This window comes from Rhipicephalus sanguineus, chromosome 1 (genome assembly GCF_013339695.2).
Source record: "Rhipicephalus sanguineus isolate Rsan-2018 chromosome 1, BIME_Rsan_1.4, whole genome shotgun sequence".
NCBI classification, from domain to species: Eukaryota; Metazoa; Arthropoda; class Arachnida; order Ixodida; family Ixodidae; genus Rhipicephalus; species Rhipicephalus sanguineus.
The window spans coordinates 282989490-283010898 of record NC_051176.1 but is presented as its reverse complement, the minus strand read 5'-3'; the positions used below and the strand labels follow the sequence as shown (position 1 = coordinate 283010898).

General features: G+C 43.7%; 1 protein-coding gene across 11 annotated transcripts in view; it reads left to right on the top strand.

Annotated features, from left to right (window-relative positions):
• LOC119379144 (ionotropic receptor 25a) overlaps window positions 1–19877 on the top strand; it is a 317618-nt gene extending 297741 nt beyond the window's left edge. For 7 of the 11 annotated variants that reach the window (XM_049411884.1, XM_049411889.1, XM_049411879.1 and 4 more), the window contains exons 13-17: window positions 622–871; window positions 3126–3325; window positions 7862–7994; window positions 12752–12879; window positions 18555–19877. In XM_049411884.1, the coding sequence (XP_049267841.1) occupies window positions 622–871; window positions 3126–3325; window positions 7862–7994; window positions 12752–12879; window positions 18555–18712 (869 nt within the window). In that variant the 3' untranslated portion in view covers window positions 18713–19877. The remainder of the gene's footprint in view (window positions 1–621; window positions 872–3125; window positions 3326–7861; window positions 7995–12751; window positions 12880–18554) is intronic. The other 4 variants (XM_049411886.1, XM_049411881.1, XM_049411880.1 and 1 more) reach the window with 4 other exon arrangements.
• Window positions 19878–21409: the final 1532 nt, after the last annotated feature.

Genomic DNA, 21409 nt, shown 5'->3' with positions numbered 1-21409 from the left:
GGCAGTAAATAAAGAACTTGTGCTTTCTTTTGAGGGTAGAAGTACACTTTTTGTGAAAAAAAAATATTTGTTTTGTCATTTCTTCTGAGTTTGGGCATATATGGGTTAAGCTTTGCTGTTGACATTCTGGTGGCGATAGTGCATCTTTGCAATAGCCTGCCCTTCGGGTTCTCGTGGCGTAAATTTGCTATGTATCGCATGTGATCTACGTTCTGCTTGAGATAGTATTTTTATTGTGGTATAGCCAACAACAGAGAAGTTCGTCGAAAGATCATGAGGTGAGCTGTTATATGACACAGACATGGACTGCACTGACTCGTGGATTCGTACATGTAACTTACAGATAGGTTGTTTCAGCACCAAATGCCTATAGAACAAAACTGTGCACAGTCAAAATGAAGTCTACAGCCTTACAAAATGGTTCATTCATATTTAGCAGGACCATGAGACTTTAGTCTGCATTGCAAGTTAAGCTCTGAGAACCACCACGGATTGGCCAAAGCATAGGTGTGTTCTTGACAGGTTCAGCTTCAAGTGCCAGTTTCGAGTCGTATTCAGGGGCATAATGTGTCTACATCATGTTCTACATTCATTCCTTCATTGCCACTGGCAAATGTGCAGGCGGTGGCGAGGCACCACGCAACCTTTCCGGACGACTGGTTGCGGCGACCTGGTGGTTGTTCGGCTTCATCATCATTGCATCCTACACGGCCAATTTGGCCGCCTTCCTGACTGTGTCTCGACTTGACTCGCCCATAGAGTCCCTTGACGACCTCGCCAAGCAGTACAAGATCAAGTATGCGCCTCAGAAGGACACGTCTTCAATGACATACTTCGAGCGCATGGCCTACATCGAGTCCAAGTTCTATGAGTGAGCAAAATTTTTTAACGCAACTGAGTGAAGCAATACCTAGCGCTGAATGTCATGGTAGAACTCATCAGGACAGAAGAAACATGAATGGATTGGATGGGAATGGGAATGGATTGAAGTGGCTATTTTCTCGTCGTCGACTACACACCTCGGTACGCTTTGCTGTTGTAGTATTTGCAGGGAATCCTTGTGTCCAAGTTCAGTTACTGACAGTGAGCCATATACTGTCATGATCGCAGAACAATAATGAGTACTAACAGTCAAGCATATACAGTTAAACCTGGATATAACGAAATTGACAAATTCCCCCCAAAAATGCGCTCTAAACAGGTTTTTCTTATATCCAGTTTCAGCACGAAAATTCAGCACGAAAATTCGGAAAAGAAACGCACAAATTAAACACAAGGGGAATTGAAGGCAGAGCTCACCCAAAACATATATTTAGTAGCAAAAAAACTGCATTATTTTGCTCTAGTGCTTGTTTGTGAGGGATGGCAATACTGAACGTTCGTAGGACAAATACAATGCTGCTCTGTCATTGTCTAGCCATGGCCTCCGAGATTGGCCCTGGCAACGCGACGGCGCGTTGCCGGAGCCAATTTCGGGGGGCCACGGTCTCGCGAACCCGCGGCGCAAGACAGCAAAGCACGTGACGAGTCCACCCCCGAAGATCCGTCGTCACCGTGGTCGCGGACAATTTCCACCAGCGCCTAATCTGACATCTCCTCGGTAGTGACGACACAGTTGTTGGCATTAAAAAAATTGCGCAAGCTGCACGTCGTCAGGGGCTGTTCCATGCGCGTGCAGTGAAACCACGCATGCGTGCACGGCGTCGAAAACGAAGAGTGAACTCCATATGCAGCGCAGCCCCACACATGCGGCGCGAACTCGAAGCCTCGAAGCGTAACCATAACGACACGGAGCAAGGATTTCTTTAGTGGCGTCACCTGGTGCCAGGTTAACGAAGTGCAGTTCAGAGACTACTGCAAGAACTGAAGAGTGGCGCTGCCAACGCAAAAGCCAATTTTTTTTCTTTTTTTTTAAGAAAGCCAGCGTGGTTAGCGTAGTGCATGGCATAGTGGCACCCGCGAGCGGCTGGATGTGGGTTGAAGGAAGGGAGGGGGAGGGAGGGAGCACGCCTGCACACAGGTCCGCAGCGGCAAGAAAGCCGGCTCGAGGAGGGCAGGCCTCGCCTGCCCGCCTCGCGCACACCTGCGCGCACAAACGAGCGCTCGTCATCGCCTCGCAGTCGCCGGGGCTTCGAAGGGGCCGGCCCTTAAAGCCGTCCCCAACTCTCTCCTGTCAACTGAGTGAAAGTTTACCTACTACTACTACTTCGCGCTCTCGTCGGCGGGGCAACCGCAGACGATGCATGCGGCTGCTGCTCGTGCCAAAATGGCAAAATTAGGGGCAATATCTCTAGGTTGTCGGCGGCGAAAATTCTTTATATCAAGGGTGCCTCCCGTTGCCACTTTGTTACATAGAGGTCGCAAATACATGTGCTTCTATGGAGTAACGGCGGGGAATAGAAAAACTTCGTAATATCGAGGAATTTGTTGTATGGAGATTCGTTATAGGCAGGTTTAACTGATACTATTTTGAATCGCGGTACGCACTATCATTCAAAAACAAACAAGCTTGATTTATTTTTCTTATAGATGTTAACTTTAGTACAAATAGCTGTGGCCAAATTTTCAAACCACTTCTTCATATTTTGCTGATTACTTGCTCTTATGAAAGTGTATCATGTGTTGTTTAATACATTGCTTTATGACTTTCACATGCATGATAATTATTTCTGTATTAATAGCAGTAATTCAGACTAAAGGAATATTTTCTGTGTGCGTGATTACTTTTTCTTGGAAACATTGAATGCTACTGGTGCTGCTGGCCCAGTAGCACCTAATTGGCACCCAATGGGTGCTACCCAATGGGTGCACCTAATGTTTTCTGTACTGTTGTATATTGTTTTGTGTCGTATCCTGACTTGCTGTATTTGTCCTATATGTAGCACAAAGAGTAGACCCAGCTAGGTCACTGGCATACACTTTTCTGCTTCTCTTTGTGAGAATTTAGTGGGAATTTCTTGGAATGTCCAAATAAAAATGAAAATGAACTTACTGGTGCAGACATCAATAAAGTAAAAAAAAACTGGTACAAGTTGAACGTGGTGCAGCATGTCAAGCATGTTGCACCACATCATGGTTAACACTTAATCTATTTTGCTTCTGACTTTATAAATTCGCTTTTTCAGCATCTGGAAGAATATGTCCTTGGATGATACCTTAAGTGACGAGGAGAGAGCAAAGTTGGCAGTATGGGATTACCCCGTGAGTGATAAGTACACCAAGATCTGGTGGACCATGCAAGAAGCCAACATGCCCACAGAATTTGAGGAAGGCGTGCGAAGGGTCAAAGAGTCTAAAGGCTCGCAAGAAGGATTCGCCTTCATCGGTGAGTCATCAAGACGGATTAGTGAGCTTTTTTAGTCTTTCTTATGGATTCACTACATGCTGCACTAGCAAAACAAATGCGAAGGCCTGCAGTTAAAGACGAGTTTAAATGGCAGGTTTGGTTGAATTCTGGAATGAGATTCCACCCCAGTGCTCAAAGCTAAATACATGTGTAAAGGGTTTGTGGCTTTTCAAATGAAACCACAACCCCCCCCCCCCCTTCCACTATGGCTTTGCTTAATGTCAAACTGTAGCTTTAGGGTGAACAAAAGAATGGGAATAGATGAAGGGCACCGTTTCTCTGTTAGACACAACCTATATATCGAACAGATATTGAAGGCAACCTAATGCCCCCCATGTTTTCTTTGGCTTCATTATGTTGTAGTTTTAGGGTGTAGATTTGCATAGAGAGCCACATTCAGAGAGGTCCTCTGAGTGTTGGCCTGTAAAAACACCTATCAAAAGATGCATGTACTCACATTTCATCACTGCTGAAAACCCACAAAATGGCGCTTCTAGCACGATGATTTGTTCATAGATGACACACTTCATTCCCAGTCAGGGTGTCTACCAACCTGGAAAACCTGGAATTGTCAAGGAATTTGGACATGTCTGAAAAAGTCAGGGAATTGTCATGGAACTTTTGAAACACCTGGCTGGGTCATAGAAACTGACCGACGGCAGTCTATGTGACCATCACAAAAACAGTCTTTATCTTTGATCAAAGCTTATAAAGTCTCTCCTTCTTCTGCAACTACAGTAAACAGCTAAGCAGAAGCATAAAAAAGGATAGTGCATACTGTTGCTTCTGCAGATCACATAGCATATATCAATTCCCAAGCATGACGTCGCTCACGCCGATAAATTTCTGCCTGTTTGTCTCGGCCGTGACCTTGGCTCGGCTTGAAGGCATTCTGGTTTGACCAGAAGCACTATGAGCAGAGGCTCGCTGGGCTGGGTCAAGCTCATTCAGTGATGATGCATCAGCAGATCTCCTCAGTTTTGCACTCAGTTTATGCAGTTGTCCTGTCTCTCTCTCTCTGTTTTTAAGCCACTCAAGGGCTCGTTTCCATTACACAGATAGTTCCAAGCAAGCTTACGAGTCAGGGAATATACTCAGAATCATCATGGAAAACCTAGATAAGTCAGGGATTTTGGAAAGATTAAATTGGTAGACACCCTGCCAGTGGGCCATGCTGCTAGCAGAAAATTAAGAATGCTTAAGCACTGTCTCTGTCTTGTTTCTTGGCATCTTCATGTGTGTCTCATAAACGTCAAGTGCCCCGCCACGATGGTCTAGTGGGTTATGGCACTCGACTGCTGACCCGAAGGTCGCAGGATCGAATCCCGGCTGTGGGGGCTGCATTTTCGATGGGGGCGAAAATGTTTAAAGCCAGTGTACTTAGATTTAGGTGCACGTTAAAGAACCCCAGGTGGTCGAAATTTCCGGAGACCTCCATTATGGCGTCCCTCATAACCATATCGTAGTTTTGGGACGTTAAACCCCAGATATTATTATTATTATTGTCATCATCATCGTCAACGTCAAGCATCACAGTTTTGAACAGTGCGAACACAGGACAAGGAAAATGTTCACAGAATAAAGCACTGTTGAAGCCATCAGCAAGCCAAGTTCCAGGGCATTCAGATTTGCAAAAGCAGAGGGTAGTGACATTGAAAATGGCGACAACAATGTGACTAGATATTCATGGTATGCCCTATAGGTTAGAAAAACCGCACAATAAACAATGCAAGAAAATGCAAACAGGACATGCAGGTCATATCGATTTTGTCGTGCAGTAAGGATAACAAGAAGAGATTGGAGGAAAACGCCCCCTAAAGTCGGCCTGTTGTAGGTTTGCGCTTCATGTGTTTAATTTTGTCTCCCTTTTGTCCGTGTGTCAGTCGCACACTTTGTGTACCCTAAAAGAAGTGTCACTTAAAAAGTGTAGCTCCTGCATAAAAAAATATTGGAGAGCAGAGAACGAGGGCGTCTTTTCACTCAAACACAGAAACATCGTGTCCTTCTTTTAAAGGAGTACTGACACGATTTTGAAGTGCAGCAAAATGGACGTTTTTGGTTTCCTTGGCATGTAGTGCTAACGCTCTCCCCACACCGCATCCGGGAAACACGTATAAATATTTAAATTTGATTTTAAAGTTTTCATCTCCCAGCATATGCAAGGCAGCTTCACCGCATGGAGAGCCCTATGACGTTTCAAGTCAGCTCACTTGGTTTGCGAAATCTGGGTTCAGCATGCAGCCTAAATCACAGAAATCGCTGTCGGAGGCACTGGACGACAGTTCACTCATCATGAACCATGTTCGACTGACAGCAAAGGACAGCAGGTGCATATTTCGTGGGTTGTAGTCTGCCCGTGACGTCACAGGCCAACTTGACACGTCACTATGAAGCCGCCCTCTCGAAACCGAAACCGAAACTGCTGGTTGAAAGAAGCGGTATTAAAAATATATGCAATGCATCCCCAGGCACCACGACACTCTTTTTAGGGTTCTCGACACCCGTGCTTTCATTTAGAGCAACAACCCGAAAAATTTTTAAATTCATGTCAGTACTCCTTTAACGTTTTGGCTAACAGATGTTGTGGTCGCATATGACAACTCTTTGCAGCGGCTGTCATTTGACTTGTATATCAAGAGCCATATCAGCATGCCTTCAGAGAGTCACATACATTTTGCACTCATGCACCAAGGAAATCGAAAGTGTACATAATTATCAGTAAAAAATTTGTTGTGTTAATTAGCGATACCACAATATGTATATGAGGCGCGCCATAGTGTGCAATTAAATATTGACTTCAACCATCTGGGGTTCTTGGCCGTGCATCTAAATCCAAGTACAGAAGTATTTTGGCATTTCATCCCTATATAAACGTGGCCACTGGGGTTGGGATCAAACTTGCCGCGCCAAATTCAGCAGTGCAACACCCACTGTTCTACCATGGCGGGTGATATCGAGCATAAAATGTCTCGTTCAGTAGCCAGCAATGGGTACCACCAGTTTTTTTTTTTTAATACCCGTTTTGCATCATTTTCCTGGCATTCCATGGCAGAGGAAAACGATTGCTTTTGCCACACAACCATAGTGTAAGCATTGTCCACAAGTACAGTGTTCGCGTCCTTTCTGTACATTGTTTCAGTGCTTTGATCTACAATATAACAGACAGCACCATATGCATTATATTGTTTCATTTTCATTTCATTGCTAAAGTTGCAGTTGTGGTGCTTTGAAAATGCCACACGGTGTCAGTTATTGTTGAAAACTAGAGCTGTGCGAATAGCAAAATATTGGGTGCGCGCGAAGCGAATTCGAATATTGAAGTGTGAGTGCGAATCGAATCGAATATCTTTCGAATATTCCCAGAATAATTTCTAGAATATTTCTTGAATATTTTTCTAATACTTCGAAGCGAAATTGCAGAAAAAAAAGTTGGAGAGGATTCCTAAGCATATGCTTATGAGATAGCAACATGAAAGTGTTTCTTTTCGCTAGGTTGATGAAGCACTGGCGGGGTGGTGTTTCATAGTTGTCTTATCAAGAATGAGGCAATGTAGAGGCCGAATTCTATTTATGCACATGATTTGGCGCAACCAAAGTGTTGCCGACAACATTTTACACGTGATAGGCAAAGATGCCATTTCCTCAGCCTCTCCTCCTCTTTCAACTTCTGTGGAAGCCCAACTGATGTGGCGGACAAGGGTGTGCTCCCTTGAAGTCCGGAGTTCCAAATCTGCCTCGTAGATGTCGATATACAAGAACATCTGAAATTTTGGATGCTAAAAAGCTTCGGCGTCCAATTTTTCGGACTCCCTGCCCAAATTTTAGGTCCAAAACAGCATTAACTGAACCCCCACCTCTGCCACATCTTTTATCTCCATGTTGGAACCAGCGTTTTCTTGAGTTAATACATTTGCGAGCGTAGTGGAGCTTGAAAAGCAACTTTGCCGCAATACGAAGGTGTAATGAGGTGAAGCATATTGAAAATCTAGGGACCACTTCCAGTCGGACGTTGTGTCCTGGCTAAGTTCAACCGTAACGGAGCTTGAAAGGCAGCTTTGCCACAATACGAGAATGTAATGAGGTGAAGCAGATTAAAAATCTGACGGGATCACTTTCAATCGGACGTTGACTGTATTTGTCTTTGGGACATTCGAATTCTTCGAATAGTAAAATTCCAGTGCGAATCGAATCGAATAGCAAACACTATTCGAAAAATATTCGAAATTTCAAATATTCGCACACCCCTATTGAAAACTAACCTTTCCTCATGGAGTTAGCATCTGCCTCACAGCGTTTCTTTTCCCACGACCAGCGTCACAGAGCCATGTATGGTTGACTTTGAGCACTCTAATGAAAATTTACAGGACAGCTTTTTCAGGCGAGTTTCATAAATACTGTCCTCCCAGCGTTCATGGGCATTTGTGATTCTTAACTTATAGCATGTATAAGTTAGGCAACCCTCGTGACATTCTAGTCATTCAGTAAAAGTTGCACGTGACTGTACTTGCATTACAGCGGATTCCACCCGAGTGAAGTATGCCACAATGACCAACTGTGACCTCGTGTCTGTGGGCAGTGAATTCAGCAGAAAGCCATTGGCACTGGCCGTTCAACAGAATTCGCCCTTGAAGGACCAACTCTCCAGCGCGTATGTATGCATGTTGTCGCGTGCATGTTCATTGGCAGGTGTCAATCTCTCCTTTTAATTTCATTCATTACTGCGAAACACCGCAACTGCTTCTTGATGATTATTTACCTGATCTTATCTTGATTTATTCGTTCAGTTTATTGGGCATTACGTCACATGGTGGTCCTCAAAGCAAATAAGCATTGATGCAATTGGGATAGTTTGTTTAAACTGGAACACAAATACATGCAACTGCTAAAGTTTTGTGAGCAGCTTCGCCTCTCAGCACGAAACTTATGGGTTTTATATAGGCCTTTTCACAGGAGCAGCCTTGAACCAGTGAGCTGCAGGGGTAGAGTGTATGTTCTCAGTGTTGCCATCGTGCTTTGGGCTGTGCCATTGCTGTGTTTGTGTTGCTTCGGTACGCGTTTGTGTGACTGTGTTATGTGCCTGTCTCTGATACGAAGTGACTATCATGGCAAAAAATTTACTGCCTTTGCATAGCAAGTCATCTGGCCATCACTGTGTCATGTACGGGTGAACGAACAAGTAGCGGAAGAGAAATATTTGAGGTGCAATCATGTGTCCGCAGCACTGTACGCCACGCGATGAGTGCAAGTGTGGCATGCTCACGCTGCATCGTTTTACTTTGTCGTCTGAACTGCGGCAGCAGTGGGTGGCTTCAGTAAATCGAAAGAACTTCCGCGTGTCGCCATCGTCACGTCTCTGTTCCTGGTATTTCGTTGACGGCAAGAAAACTGAGGAGAACAACATTCCCGTGCTGCATGCTGGATACAAAAGAAATGTATGCAAGTCACTGATGACTCACCTAGTAACTCGTAATAATGTTGCGGATCCGTGCTTTATATCGTCCATGACACAGCGGCCGACACGGCTGCAAACTCTGCCTTTTCCGGTTACGCATGTGCAGCCTGCGTGCGCTGTACTTCATCAGAGGGCCTCACAGACACCCACGCGCGATGGGGCCTACCGTTCACGGCTTGCGATGGTGTCACATTCCCCTTCACCAGCATGACTTTTTCCTTTACATTGTGCACAAGCAACTGAAAACCAACCCAGCCAGACTGCACGTAACTGTGCGACTTCAGTGCCTCGTAGTTCCACACCTGGCGAAGACCCCACGCATTCGCCTCAATGAGATAAACAATGTTCACTCGCCGTATTTCTGGACACTCACATGTGTCATCGACCTAGCCTTCAACGTCGTCTGGGTGAATGTAGGTCAAGGTATCTGTGAAGAAGAAGGATTGTGTGGAGTATGCACGGAGGTGTGAAACTGATGGATAATCTGTAGACTTTTAGTACGCCAATAAAGGAAAGCGGTTGACAGCTGCAAGAACATTCGAGTTACCGATTATAAAAACTTCACGCCGTGGTCGACCTGGTAACTACACTTGCTGCTACAGGTACCGACGATGAAGCACTGTTGTTCGCAGATGCGGAGCTCATTCTTGCGTCGCAAGCGTGAATGTGCGCCGCTGGATGGTTCAGACAGCGACGAATCAGTCAGTGGCAGCGATGATATCAAACAAAACAGTCTAAAGAAACGAAAAATCAGTGAACACACGCTTTAGCAGGGATCTCACACCAACAGGTAGCGTGCCAGTTCGAGTACGCACAGCCCAAGATGGCGATTTCTTCAATCTTGCACGTTAGACGGCGCACATTTCAATATGGCGCCCCCCTGGCGTGAAAATTTGAAAAGGTGTATAGCAGTTGGCCACAGCATTTTATTTTCTTTATTTGTTTTCACTAATCTCGTGCTCGAGGTCAATAGCACACATACACACATAACAAAGAGATAGTAATCTATATATTGTTGAGCGTCCATATTGTTTTGACAAGCGCAATCATAGCAGAACTTGTTATAGGAGAAGTTCATTGTAATTGGAGTTAGCCTTACTGTATTTGTACCCCTGTCACGTGGCAGATCTAATGTCATTTACAGCGAATGTCATTCGTTTGTAATGACATTTGTTTGCTGTCACATCGAGAAACTAATGCCATTCAATAGGGGTGTGCGAATAGTGAAATTTAGAACCGAATGAATACAAATCGAGTAGTGATCATATGAATCAAATACAAGTACAAATCGAATACTATTCAAGTAGCTTTCGAATAGCAAGGCTGCAAGTTTTAACCCTTTCACTGCCAATCCCGAGATAACTCTGATGACGGCACACGCACAATTAAGCCCTGCCAATCCAGAGTATAGTACACGTTTCGCCTCTTTAAATCACTCCCTTCCACTTGCGAGACAACTCTTTAAAAAAAAGTAATGATAATGCGGGTGTGTCCTGCCGTCTATGGAGAAAACATATAAATAAATATAACTTGTAGTGAAACATTGGCAATAATGTGAGCCATGCTTGCCCATCAGTGTCGGCTCGTGTCTCTTTGCCAGCGTCTCAGCAGCGCAGCCATGGCAAGTAAGCGTGCCGTGTGCGCGCGCTGTTTGACAGAAGAAATTCAGGAGCATTTGACTAATTCGGTCTCCGAATAAAATGGCTTACTATTAGTGTCTAGGTGACCTTCAAGTAATAGGTAATTATTTATTAAAAAGTAATTATTTCGTTAAATAATTCATTGCTTGCAATGAGTGCTACTTCATTTTGATGAGATAATCAAATATAAAGATGTTCACATGTCATTAACAGCGTCCTACCGCATTGCTAACAGAGCATTTCCACATAGTGCGCAGAAAAAAGACCCGGCATGCAGTGTGCAGCAGTGCTAAAAAACCTGGCAGTGAAAGGGTTAAGACAGCTGGCCTAGAATTCTACTTTTTATTTCAAATGAATGTTGACAAACTTTTACAAAGTAACATTACCGTTACATTTAATTGACAAAGGTACCACAATTATGTAAACCGAGGTAAGTGCATATACAGTAGCGACTAGAGCCTTCGAGATAATTTTTAACTGTAGGATGAATGCAGCAGTTACTTCAGTATTCGAAGTGGTACTTTGTCACCAGCTTGTAAATAACACTAACAGCTAAAAGTTCAATAATGTTTTATGAATGAACACCATGAATCTCATGATAATGATAGTGGAATGAGGACACATTCGCTTCAGCAACGCAGGAGTTTAAAGCAAAAATTCCTTCGTCTGGGGGTGAGTAAAGCTTTGATAGTCTCGTAAAAGCTTGAACTGCATGCATCTTGGTCAATTCACTAACTAAAAAAAGAAATATGATGCTTCGCTCTACCAACTTGTTCCTTTGGGGTCTCCCCTTCAGTGCTGACTATTCGAAAAATATTCAGTAATTCGAATATGTGCTATTTGATTCATGTACCGGATCGAATACAACGCTATTCGATTCATTACTTATTTCGAATATTCGCACACCCCTACCATTCGATGAAAACGACATTTACTGTCAGATGAGTTCATGAAACACATTTATTCGCATTCGATTTCGGACCGAATGCATAGTCGCGACGCCAGGGACCTTTTAAGAATATGACTAGTATTGACTTACGTATATGTAACTTTTGTAATTCGTACATAACTTATTCTTTACTAGATTAACTGATTGCTTGTTTGATGACGTAATAGTACGGGCGAAAGTTTCTAAAAGAAAGTTACTCTCAGCTATAGCGGCTGGACGGGCTGGATGCTGGCCATGTTTTATTAGTGCTCTGTTGTCATTGTTGCCTGGATCGCGGGTGTTGATCGTCCGACAGCACGTGTTTTGGCGATCAAGGTGTACGAATTAGCTGCCACCGTCTCATTGCTGCTGGCGGAGTGTCAGTCGTGCTCCCACGCTCCGTCATGTTGTCGGCCATGTTGGTTTTCGATTGGCTCTTGGCTTGACTAGAAGCTTGACTTCGTTTGTGTCATGCAGCTGTGGCAAATTGTGTAAAACAGCTGCACTTATATTCCTGGAGCAGCTTTTTAGTGATAAAAAAATTTTGAGGATACACGCGTGTTACATGCAAGTTTTGATTGATTTTTATTTCTCCCAAAGTCATGGCGGGCTGAGGTCATGGTCATCATTTTAAAATTATATTTGTGTTTGTCGTGTGACAATAGGCAGGTAAAATGACATTAAGTTCACCTAATGTCATTCACTGTAAATGACGTTAGATTTGCCATGTGACAGGTGTATATTAGTTGCTTAGTGATCACTTTTCTTTTTCCTCGAATAAGTGACTGATAACTTGGGGGTTTGAGAATATGTGGGCTATAGTTTTCGTGAGAAGAATCAAGTAGCAGGTTGGAATTCTTACGATGGCTACTGTAAGTATAACCAAAGAATCAGGCTGAAGAAGGCCTACTTTTGTATTAAAGGCACATTTTCACATCTCTGCATGTATTGCTCCACGGAAAGCACGGAGCATACAAGGGGATCACGGAAGTTGAAAAAAGAAAAGGAGATAGGGAGAGGGAGAAACAGCCCATTTCGGCATCTTCAATGCTTGTATCTATGCTGTAATTAAATGATTTAGCTGATAACACAATGTGCCCGAAAAAGTAGTTTCATCAGCGCAGGCAATGAGGAAAAAGCTCAAAACTGTGCAAAAAACCTGTATTCACAAAAGCGTCAAGCAAGGAGTCATTGGCCTCTGACTCAAGAGCAGCTTTCCACTGCACACTACTAGATTATGCTGGAGTTAATGGCGATGCTCCTGTACCGCCTGTGATATCAAGAATGTCTGACACCAACGAGCGCAGAAGCAATGCATTTGCTGCATACATCACTTAATGTTTTGGTTTTTGTTTTTGTTTGTTGTTCGTTTTCCTTATTGAAAGGATCCTCAAGTTGCTCAACCAACGTCGCCTGGAAGGTCTGAAGGAAACCTGGTGGAACAAGAACCCCGCCCGTGTGACTTGTGACGACAGCGAGCGTCAAAGCGATGGCATCAGTATCCGTAACATTGGTACGTACTTGAAGGCATGACTAACGCGAATTAGCACAGCTCCCTGTTTTAATAACAGAGTAGCAGTGCAAAGCACGCAGCCGCATTGTGAAGCTACTGACTGTCACGGCTTGTTGCTACTACCAAACTACTCTGCAGCCGAGGGTTTGAAGTTTATGGCAAAATCGAAAATTAAAGCGAAGGGGAAAACAGGTTTAGTATTTATTTACCTATCCAGATTGCTTTTAAGGCACTGCAAAACGCATGGTATGGAAAACAAGTTGTTTCCACACTGCAAGCTGTATGTTTCATCTATAGTGCTTTCCTTGATGGCAGTCTTTTTATACAGTAAACTGACAGTGCTCTACTATTGTGCATATATTGTTATAATTGGGTTGAATAAGGTAAAATAATTACAGTTTCTTTGTTTTTTTCTACGCACGTGGTATTTTTTGTCGAGCAACGTCCATGTGTGGTGAAGAAACTTCTCCCGCATGTGTGGTCTTTCAATAGACTGCACTAGTAATTTATTAATAAATTAAAATATAATTTGCAAGAGAGGAACGATTTACCAGTAAGCAAACAGGTATATTAAATTTTAAGTCGCATCAATTGAAATAAAATTTCTGATATCAGCTGCAGTTAAACACATTTACATTACCTAACGAAACCTTTACCAAGCTGTGCACGTGCGCAAGCTCAATAATGAACAGGCAATGTCACGCAATGTAACTGGTCAAATCAACCAAAACTTGACGGCCTTGGTTCTCCTCAGAGCTAAATGTTGTAACTGAAGTACTGTGTCTTAAAGGGACCGACAACTGGCCAGAACGTGTGATTAGATCCCGGTAGAAATGAAAAGACCGTGAAGTATACTGAGATTCCAGCATACTTTTCGCATTGTGAGTAGGATTTATCTTTTACAGTGAAAGCTGTTATGAGATCACTTCAGCGGCCGTTTTTGGCGCCGTAGTTGTCCGCCGCCGCCGTTGGTGTCCGTAACCAGTATCGCTCGAAATTAAAAAAAAAAAAAAACGAAATAAGAAAAAATTCCAGGATGGAACGAGGTTCGAACCTGGGACTTCTGCGTGGGAGCCCAGTATTCAACCTCTGAGCCATGCCGGTGCTTGAAACTGCTTTGCAAGGCGTCTCTCATAATCAAATCGTGGTTTTGGGACGTTAAACCCCAGATATTATGAAACTGCTTTGCAAAAAGGTCCTATACAGGCTTCATGTCGGGAAGGAATTACGTTAACACATGCAGTATAGCGTGGTAGAAGAGTAAAATAAGCACTAGCGTCGCACAACGCGAATTCTGTAACCAGGCGTCACACAATGCGAATTGCGCAACGAGTAGGTTGTTGAATGCTTCCAACCCATTACAAAGGGCTCCTCCATAATTCTTCATCGTCATCAGGCACAGCATCAACAAAGTGCGCATAATGCCTTACAAGCGTTTAGCACGTACCACGGCTCTCCGTAGAATGACGAAAAATAGCATAGTGCCTGCTTCCCAACTTCTCAAAAATTACAATGATTTATAGCGCAGTGGGTTCCTCGCAAGTGCACTTGTATTGGTTGCCGAGGAAGCCCATAAGCGCATGATCCATTTCCTCGGGGTCTCAATAAAGTTCTTTGTCCCCCCCTCTCTCTCCCACGTCAACGTATGTTTACAGCATTGAGGGAGAGGGAAATAGTGACCGGGCGTCACCCAGTGCAAATTACATAACTGGGGGGCCCTTTAAAGCTTCCAACCCATTACAAAGGGCTGAGCCATAATTCTTCCTCGTCATCATTCGTAGCGTCAGCAAAGTGCACAAATGCCTTACAGACGTGTAGCTGGTACCTCGCTTCTCCGCAGAATGACAAATAATGGCATAGTAGGTGCTTCCCAACTTCACAAAAATTGTGATTATTGGTGTAGTGGGTACCTTGCTAGTGTACTTGTATTAGTAGCCCCAACAGAGTTTAGAACGGGCTCTAGAAATGCGCTCTTCCAGCTTTCGCTATGACTGTGCTGCGCTTTCCGCGCAGGCCTGGCGTTTTTTAAATCGTGTTTAAAAAGTAACAAAAACCTGTATGTTGCGCAGCCCAGCGAATTGCCTTGAAGCTGGATTATGGAGTCGATCAGTTTGCTGTACGCAGTCACGTAGTCTGATGCTGTAAAGCGCGCCATAATTAGTCCTGAAAATTAGAGTATGTATATTATTATCTATCACCGCTCAATTCCATGCTGCTTACGAGGTAAAAGGAGTTGCACATGTCGCATGCACGTGAAGTGCACGCATGCGCAGTAAACCAGTAAACCGTTGCCCTCAAACACAAACTGCTCTCGCACTCACTATTTTCAGCATGATTTGTTGTCACGTGTGTATACATAGCTTGCATTGACGTCACCATGGCCGCCATCTTGGGGGACCAGCGGGTTGAGACGCTCCATGAGCTTTTGTTCGAACGCGTCGAGCAAGAAACGGTGACGGCTCGCAAAGCGGGGAGAGCACAAAAGAGTGCGTGGACCGAACACCTGGGTGTCCTCCTCTGCACTGACACACTCTAATGAGATAAAAAAGTCACGGTGGCCGCCATGTTGGGGGACCAAGCGCAAAGAACCTGTCTCTGACGTCACGTGCAAGGCATGTATACGACTTCATATTCGCCACGGATAAAAAAATTCTTACTACAAATATTTCACGCCGTTTTCCACGTTGCCAATCCGTGATTAGACACTCTGGCCGGTAAGATTTCCGTTGTGCTAAAGAAAATAGGTGCCATAAAAATTGGTTGTTGGTCCCTTTAATGCCAGGTATTGAGACATACGAATGATCTGGGGCAACGTTTAACCATATTTTTATGGGATTATTGTTTCTATATATTAGAATGCTGTATGCCATATCCTGAAATATAAATGAAGTCACCTGACAAATGCATTTCTTTTTACTTTTTACCCTCCAGGGTTCGTACAGGTCCTTGAAAACCTTGAAAACCCTTGAACTTGAAAAGTACATTTTCAAGGCTCTTGAAGGTCGTGGAACTGTATTCTATCCTTGAAAACCCTTGAACTTCGTGACCAGTGCAGTCTAAAGTCCACTGTGCGACCTGCTTTCTGTTGCATATTAGTGTCGATGCGGCGAATTTTTCATTTCAGAAACAATACACCGCGCGAGTTCGCATGTATTCTGTTTGTTCATGCCTTGTCCTATCATTAGTTTCAGTCCTTACTCGTCGGTGCATCTTGTCTCGCTTTCTCTCTCTCTCTCTACTTATCTCCTTGCGACTTCACTCTTGTCTCCTGCCTTTATGCTGCTTTTTTCCCTGTCAAGCGGGCTTGTGGTTAGTGCACTGTAACAATGTCAAGCCTTGCTAATACTAGACAAGTCTCTGCACCTGTCCTGAACATTTGTTGTGTGTTGGGAACTACTTAGGATTGCATCAAGGCTAGACTTTTCTACAGTATAATAATATTGTTAAAACTCTATCTAGCAAACCCAATTTTACGTATTTCCCAATCTTCGGAAGAAATATGCATTCCCCGGGAGCTACTCATAAGGTTCAACATTGTCGTCAACCCGAATTAACGAAACCAACTTGGAACCAAAACTGATTTAACGAAGTTCTTTCTGAACTAAATGAGTAACAAGGAGTGCTAATTGCTTTCTATTTTTTACACATATGGCTTTTTTTTCAAGCACGGGCACTGACGCTATTGCGTTACAACATCTGTCACTTATAGTCACGAGCCCGGTTTTATTTTGACATGGCTACATGGCACCTACATGCACGGAACAGTGCACTCAGCAGTTGCGCTGTTACGTACCAGATGATGCTATAAGTGGCGGTGGTTTATTGTTCCTGTTGATGCTCCCACAGGAACACTACTCTGTGCTTTTGTTATTTCATGATATATGGGACAGATGACACTGATCATCTCCTTGCAACTTCCTTGCTCGCCCTGTTCGCATAATCACTGCATTCATTCTCCCCGTCTTTGCATTTCGGCTGCATGTCATATTTCATGTGACTGTCTAGCTGGCCTGCATCGCCACATATGTGAGGCCCAATGTTGGGGACGCCTGAACAGACTTTTCACACGAACACGCGTGGGTTAACGACAAATACAATGCCGTGGTAGATTTATGGATGTCTCTATGCTACAATTTTAGGTTTTGAAGGACTGAAAAACCCCTTTCTCGATTTTGCGAACTTCCCGATTCAGCAAAGTAATTTGAGCGTGGTGATGACTTCGTTAACCCTTTGAGGGTTTTCGCCGCACATGTACGGCATCCCCTAACAGACATCAAAGGGTTTTCGTCGTACATGTACGTCATAGCCTGTGTTTAAAACGCGAGCCTTTTTCGATCATTTTTCTTGCTTGGCACGTGCTGCCCCACTTCGGGAATACGTGGAATTTTTTTCATGCGCCGATGTCTCTCTGTTGTTGTTTTTTTTTTTCATTTTTCTTTTTGCTTTCCGAAGCGGCGCAGCGGCTTTTACTTGCACATCAGAACGCGCGCACGCGGTTTGGCTGGTTTCGGTTTCGACCTTCGGGCGGTTATCGCTCTCGCGCCCGCAAAGCTGATGGCTGTCTGGTTTCTAATCTCTCAAAGGGTGACTGCTCGTGACTCTCGTTTATTGCTCCCCGGGGCGCGATTACGTCTGTTTCCATGCGGCGCTAAATTACACAAACGACGCCGCCGTGGTTGCGTTTTGGCTATGTTTAATACAATGCATAATTTTTATTTACAAAAAATCCTATAAGTGTTCTTTTAGGATTTTGCTTGATGTTACTACTAATAAACTTTGTGTATGTAACAACAAAAATGATTTTTTTTTACTTTACTGGTCACAGAAAAAAATTTTAGACAATTTTTTTTAAATAGAATCGTCTGAATAATTTATTTCAGCAATAAAAAAATTACACATTTTTTTATTGCATGTCGCGAAAATATTCGACCCTCAAAGGTTTAAATCAATTTCAACTGTATGTGTATAAGTGCGATAAATTTAGTCAGAATTTTAAACATTGTTATAGTAAAAAAAGAATCCTCATTTGTATGCCATTTTTTAGTCCTTGAAAAACACGTGACATGCCCTTTGAAAACGGTATGAACCCTGCCCTCCCTCCTCCTGCACCATAGGAATATAGTGGAAGCGGAGGGGGGAGTTGATTTGGGACAGAGAATGTGTGCATAGTGCTGAACTAAGCATTCAGTTCATATAATATAGGCATAAATAGTAAAGTAGACAATCAAATACAATGAGCAATGTGAAAGAAAAAGAAGAAATACCCAGAACATTTGCAAAATAAGACAAATATAAATATGATACACTTTCCAGCTCATCATGACGTCTGAACTAAATGACAGGCATCACTGCCTTTTGTGCGAACTCGAGAAATTTGTTTTTTCTTCGCTAGTCCTTGCTTCTATCGCTGTTCTTACATTTATTATGACCTACCAGCATGCCTAAGTTCTCATCCTTCATAAATATATCTACTATTGGAGACTGTTGTGTTATTAAGCGGTTGAGACCATTTCATCCTCATATATAGAGCTTGCAAAAAGAAAAATTATAAAATTTATTGTTGCATGGATATTCATCAAGGGCAAAGTCGTGTGTTTTAAGTTCTTTTATTTTAAGCTAAATATGTATTATGCGGTTTTGCTTAAAGTAGTTGTGCGTATCTTCTCTTTAAACAGGTGGCGTTTTCATCGTCATCTTCATTGGCGTTGTCATGGCTTGCATCACCCTGGCCATAGAATACTGCTACTACAAGAACCGCAAACCTAACAGCAAGGTGGTCGCCGTCAAAGAATATTCCGGCAAAGATTCTATCAAAGATTCTATTAAGCACTAGTAGCCTTCAACTGGGCGTCTACCATGGTGTAGCTTACTCGCTAAGCTATACTGAGGTCAATATATCTACTTGCTTGCTAGAAATGGTGAGTGAAGAAATATTGGCGCGAAAGCACTCTGAGTTTAAATGTTTATGTACTGAATGAACCAAAGAAATGTGCTTGAGTTGCGTTAACTCAACCATCCTTAAACTTTTTGACCTATACATAAATTGAGCAGAAACGCACAGAATGGTGCTCCTCTCTCACTTTAAGGTGTTTTTGAGCAGCCATCCCAATAAAGGTCACAGAGCAGCGATTGTGTAAGCCGCTAGCGTAAAGTGGCCAGACATCCCAATAAGGTGGGCCAGTGCCTGTTTTTAAATGCGTGACCCTCTCATTCACTTCTGCGCAAGCGGATAGAGTCAAGTTGTATCGTGCAACTGGGAACCAGCAGGGTAGTCCTGAGCAGCAGTGGCCTCAGTACCATTGATATACAACATTGAATGCTGCATGAAACAAGAGATGGTGTCCTGCTAAATCATGAACAAGTAATCGGCAAATGTTACTATCATAGAGTAGATTTATATTTTCCTGACTGCGACAACCTGCTCCTCCCCTTTTGATGAAGACCACACTATGCCACATGGTCACTTTACGCTAGTAGGATCAGCCTTGGGAATTCAAAAAATGTCTACGAGTTGAGAGAAAAGTGCATAAATGTTAATTTATTTCACTAGTATAATTCTTGTTTCAGAAAACTTATATATCAGGCCTAGGATGAAACGGATTGCTCTGCTTTAACGGCGTGTGACAATTGCACATAGACACCTTTGTACTAGGTTTCTGAGCACGAGTGCACGATTAAATATATTAACGCGACTATTCATAGGCATCCACACATGGATTCGGGAAATTGCATTTTGCTTCTCCTATATAAGACAGTGAACTTAATTCCTGGTTGCAAACACACTGTACTAAGCATTAAATTTATTGCAGTAGCTTGGTTTTGAATACTGATGGCACATAACCTTATGGGTGAAGACACAATGATAGGCATATTTTCTAAAGTTATTTTTACTTGTTTAATATTTACTATAGTTACTTTTTTGCTGTGCCCACATTTGAATGTATAAACCTGCTAGTATGGTGGATGCATTATGAAATAAAGTACATCTTATGTGGTTATGCTGTATGCAATATTTGTTACACACAATTCTACATTCAAAACAACGTATAAGAAAGCGCAAGCGTAATTGACAAGGAAGTGGAGTGGACACCGAATAATTGAAACTTAAGCGCACCCCTTTGTTGAGGACAGCCTTGCCCCCCCCCCCCATAACTGACGCCCCTGGCGGAGGCATTGTCCCAAAGCCCTCTGACCCGCAGGGGTTGCAGGATTGTTGGGAGGGGAGAGATTAATTTTGCGGCACGTTCCACCGTGACATGGATAGCAGTTGGCGAGTTGCCGCTACCAGAGCCAAAGTCTGGATAGCCGTAGGTGTAAAGTTTGCATAGATGAGATTCAGAAAGGTATGTGCCTGGAGTTGGTGGAAGTGTTGCCTCGATCGTCCTCTGGTGAGAGGAACGGCAGCACTGAACCAAGGGTATGCCTGGTGCTTGAGTTTGACATGTCACTATGTGAGTGAGGCTTCACCACACTGGGCCGGTCGGAGCATAGGTGGCTAATACCTCGTCTTTGCACTTTGCAAACATAACTGTAGTCGCTGAGCTCGATTACTCCAAGTGACAGACAGTACTTGTGTGAACAATCCAAATATACATTACTGACAAAATAGTAAATTATGTTCTTCAATGGCAAACTAGGCTATAGCGACCTACATTCTCCAGGGCAACACCAGTATTCAGATATTCAATCGAGAAGTGTGCGATGAAATGCATGGGTCTTCCATTGACTTGTGTTTTTCGTAAAAGAAGAAAGGACTGGAGCAACAGTGCATTTTTCGCAACTAGCAACTATAGGGGGCGCCACAAGAGGTCCAATATGGCTGTCGATGCGGTGATCACCCGCACACACGGAGTGATCGCCGCATGTGTAGTCGCTGGTTGCTGCCGCTTGCCAGCTAGGATAATTTTCCACCGCATTGAACTTCTCATGCATGAAGTCTCACACTTGAGAGCGTAAACTGCGAGGCGCACGGCACGATTTTGCATCCGATTTGACGTCCTACGCGCTGGTGTAGCAGCCGGAATGGGGATGTTTCGCCGTACGCGGTCGCCGGATCGGGCGTCCGGCGTGCGTCAAACTCGGCAGATTTTTCTCATCCGCCCGGTCCGGGAGACATCCGCCCGTAGCACGGGAGACAGCCAACGCAAGGTGCCAACGTCGTGCCGCTGCTCGGTTCCTTACCGCTCCCATCATCATGTCGGAGGATGCTGAGGGATTTGCCGGTATCGCCGCTATCGGTGGCATGAAAAAGATGTGCTACAATTATTTTATCATGCAAACTAATTCCTAATTCAATAATGCGGTGCTTCCAGTGTGCAGTGATTCCACTCCTGCGCCAACTGCGCCAAAGTGCGCCAAATTGTATTTACTGCGCCATCCTGATAATATCGACGAAATTTGCGCCAAACTGCGCCAAAGTCTCGGGTTTGGGGGCGTCTATCACCGGCAATCGCACCGCCGGCGCGTCAGAACACGTGCAGCTCGATCTTGGGGCTGCCAATAAAGTCGCAATCATGGACCAAGAATTATT